General features: G+C 41.1%; 1 protein-coding gene across 1 annotated transcript; it reads left to right on the top strand.

Annotated features, from left to right (window-relative positions):
• Nucleotides 1-1,606: 1,606 nt before the first annotated feature.
• LOC115148408 (zinc finger protein 2 homolog) lies at nucleotides 1,607-2,071 on the top strand (the record flags this gene model as incomplete). The annotated part of the gene is made up of 1 exon (XM_029690291.1): nucleotides 1,607-2,071. A coding segment is annotated over one exon (465 nt), but the record flags the coding sequence as incomplete, so codon positions are not given.
• Nucleotides 2,072-3,091: the final 1,020 nt, after the last annotated feature.

The following is a 3,091-nucleotide window of genomic DNA, read 5'->3' on the forward strand; positions in this document are numbered from 1 at the left end:
GTTACTGGGTAGGATTAGTAACCAGATTAAATCGGGTACATTTTTTTATCCAGCTGTGAAAATACTGCCCCCTATACCCTAACAGGTTAAACGCTAGTAAAACTAAATGTATGCTCTTCAACCGATCACTACCCGCCCGTCCAGCATCGCTTCTCTGGACGTTTCTGACTTAGAATATGTGGACAACAAAAAATACCTAGGTGTCTGGCTAGACTGCAAACTCTCCTTCCAGACTAATATTAAGCATCTCCAATCCAAAATTAAATCTAGAATCGGCTTCCTATTTCGCAAACAAAGCCTCTTTCACTCACGCTGCCAAACATACTCTCGTAAAACTGACTATCCTACCGATCCTTGACTTCGGCGATGTCATTTTCAAAATAGCCTCCAACACTCGACTCAGCAAACTGGATGCAGTCTATCACAGTTCCATCCGTTTTGTCACCAAAGCCCCATATACCACCCACCACTGTGACCTGTATGCTCTCATCGGCTGGCCCTCGCTACATATTCGTCGCCAAACCCACTGGCTCCAGGTCATCTATAAGTCTTTGCTAGGCCGCCTTCACTCACTGGTCACCATAGCAACACCCACCCATAGCACGCGCTCCAGGAGGTATATCTCACTGGTCATCCCCAAAGCCAATACCTACTTTGGCTGCATTTCCTTCCAGTTCTCTGCTGCCAATCACTGGAACGAATTGCAAAAATCAAGTTTGAGACTTATCTCCCTCACTAACTTTAAGCATCAGCTATCTGAGCAGCTTACCGATCGCTGCAGCTGTACACAGCCCATCTGTAAACTTAACTTTATTGACAACACCCAAATGGATACTGTCATTAACACGGTTCTTCAATAATTACACATAATTCATAATAATGTAGCAAACATTATATTAAGCAGGACATTCAAATGAGCCTTACAATTATAATCCAAAGTAGTGTGAAATGCACTCATAACCAACCTGGAAATGGAGGTTACTCCCCTGAGTATCCCCATTCACATTCAGAATACATTGTGAAAAACTAAAATCTTTGCTCACCATTTTTGCTCCAGGCAGATATAGTACATCCATAACTTTCGGTTTCCTCATTAGCAGGGAGGAGTTTCTGCAATCAAATTGCCCTCGTGCCGCAATTTTAGCAAACACAGAAAGGGGCCTATATTGGAGACCAAAAGTCGTCTGGCACACTGCTTAGGATTTCAACAACATGAATATCTTATTTATAGCCTACAATCATCGATGTTACTACTAATGTGAAAAGAAGTCATTTTAAGACAATTGTCAAATAATTTTAACATTCATTACAGACGTCAATTGTTGTACAAGATCATGGCTACGCTGTTGGCATCACCTTTTACAGTGGATTACCGCTGTTGTGGGCCTTTAATCATCTGTCTGACTTTGTTGTTCACACAGGAGAGATACTTACCTATCGTGGATCCTCTGGGGAGCCTCAACAACCTCGTGATGCTGAAGAGGCAGAGGAGAGTCTCTCCAGATCAGAACACCTCAATAAACACCTGCAGAGATCCACAGTGAAGAGAACTCACTGCTGCTCTGACTGTGGGAAGAGATTCACCTCCCCAGCAGGCATTAAAATTCATCAGAGAACGCACACAGGAGAGAAACCTTATATCTGTGGTCAATGTGGGAAGAGTTTTAGTCAATCTAGCTATCTGACAATGCACCAGAGAACGCACACAGGAGAGAAACCTTATAGCTGTGGTCAATGTGGGAGGAGTTTTACTCAGTCAGGCAGCCTGATATCACACCAGAGAACACACACAGGAGATAAATCTTATAGCTGTGATCAATGTGGGAAGAGTTTTACTACATCTAGCTCTCTGACTCAACACCAGAGAATACACACAGGAGAGAAACCTTATAGCTGTGGTCACTGTGGGAAGAGTTTTGCTGCATCTGGCTCTCTGACTCTACACCAAAGAATACACACAGGAGAGAAACCTTATAGCTGTGGTCAATGTGGGAAGAGTTTTACTATGTCAAGCAACCTGATATCACACCAGAGAATACACACAGGAGAGAAACCTTATAGCTGTGATCAATGTGGGAACAGTTTTACTCAGCTAAGCAACCTGATATCAGACCAGAGAACACACACAGGAGAGAAACCTTATAGCTGTGTTCAATGTGGGATGAGTTTTGGTCGATCTGACCATCTGGTATCACACCAGAGAACACACACAGGAGAGAAACCTTATAGCCTTATAGCTGTGAACATTCTCCGATAAGACATCTGATCAAACACCAGAAAATACATGAAGGGGTTGTTACATGATATCAATGATATGTCACAATGTAGAATGTTTTAACATTGTAGTAGGAATATTTTAATAGTGTCACAATGTAGAACCCTAAACGTTTGCCCCCAATTCTATTGATTTCAGCATGAAATGGATATCAGCCTCATGGAAAAATACAAGCTCTGAATTGAAAGAGTACTATTTATGAGATTTAACAAAAAAGAGTTGTGTTACACACGTTGGTGACGCACTTGAATCAAAATGTATCTAGCTGTTTTCTATAAATTGTCCTCTAACCAGTGATGTACACATTATTCCCAGATTCCGTGTGGTTTTTGAGCTGTTAGTTTTAACAGGACGTGCAACCTCATCTCCCTCCTCTCGCACAAATGATTTTAGCATGATATCGAAGAGTTATGACATAAGTGTTGCGTTCCTTTGTTTAGCGACCCCTAAATTTAAATGCATCACTCCGAAATGTAGCTGACTGACTTCCGTAGGTTGTCCTCTAACCAGTGAGGTAAAATATATCTCCATTTCCATGTGTTTTTTGTTTTGTTGTGTTAGTTTGAAGAGCAGATTCAACCTGGTTTCCCCCCAAATCGATATAAGATTTGTGTTTTGTGTTTAGCCAGTGCGTTGCCATGGATCTTTATTTATTTTGACTGCATGTTTTTCTGTATTGGAGATGAATTTTGTTTGTGCTCGTTCCAAGGGGACGAGAGTTCTAGAAGCTAGTGAGTTTTAGGATTCTATAGAAAGAAAAAGGAGAAAAATAATACTATTGTATATTATTATTATTTAGAAATACGTGTTTTTTTC

The sequence above is a fragment of the Salmo trutta genome, chromosome 15 (assembly GCF_901001165.1).
Source record: "Salmo trutta chromosome 15, fSalTru1.1, whole genome shotgun sequence".
Lineage (NCBI taxonomy): Eukaryota > Metazoa > Chordata > Actinopteri > Salmoniformes > Salmonidae > Salmo > Salmo trutta.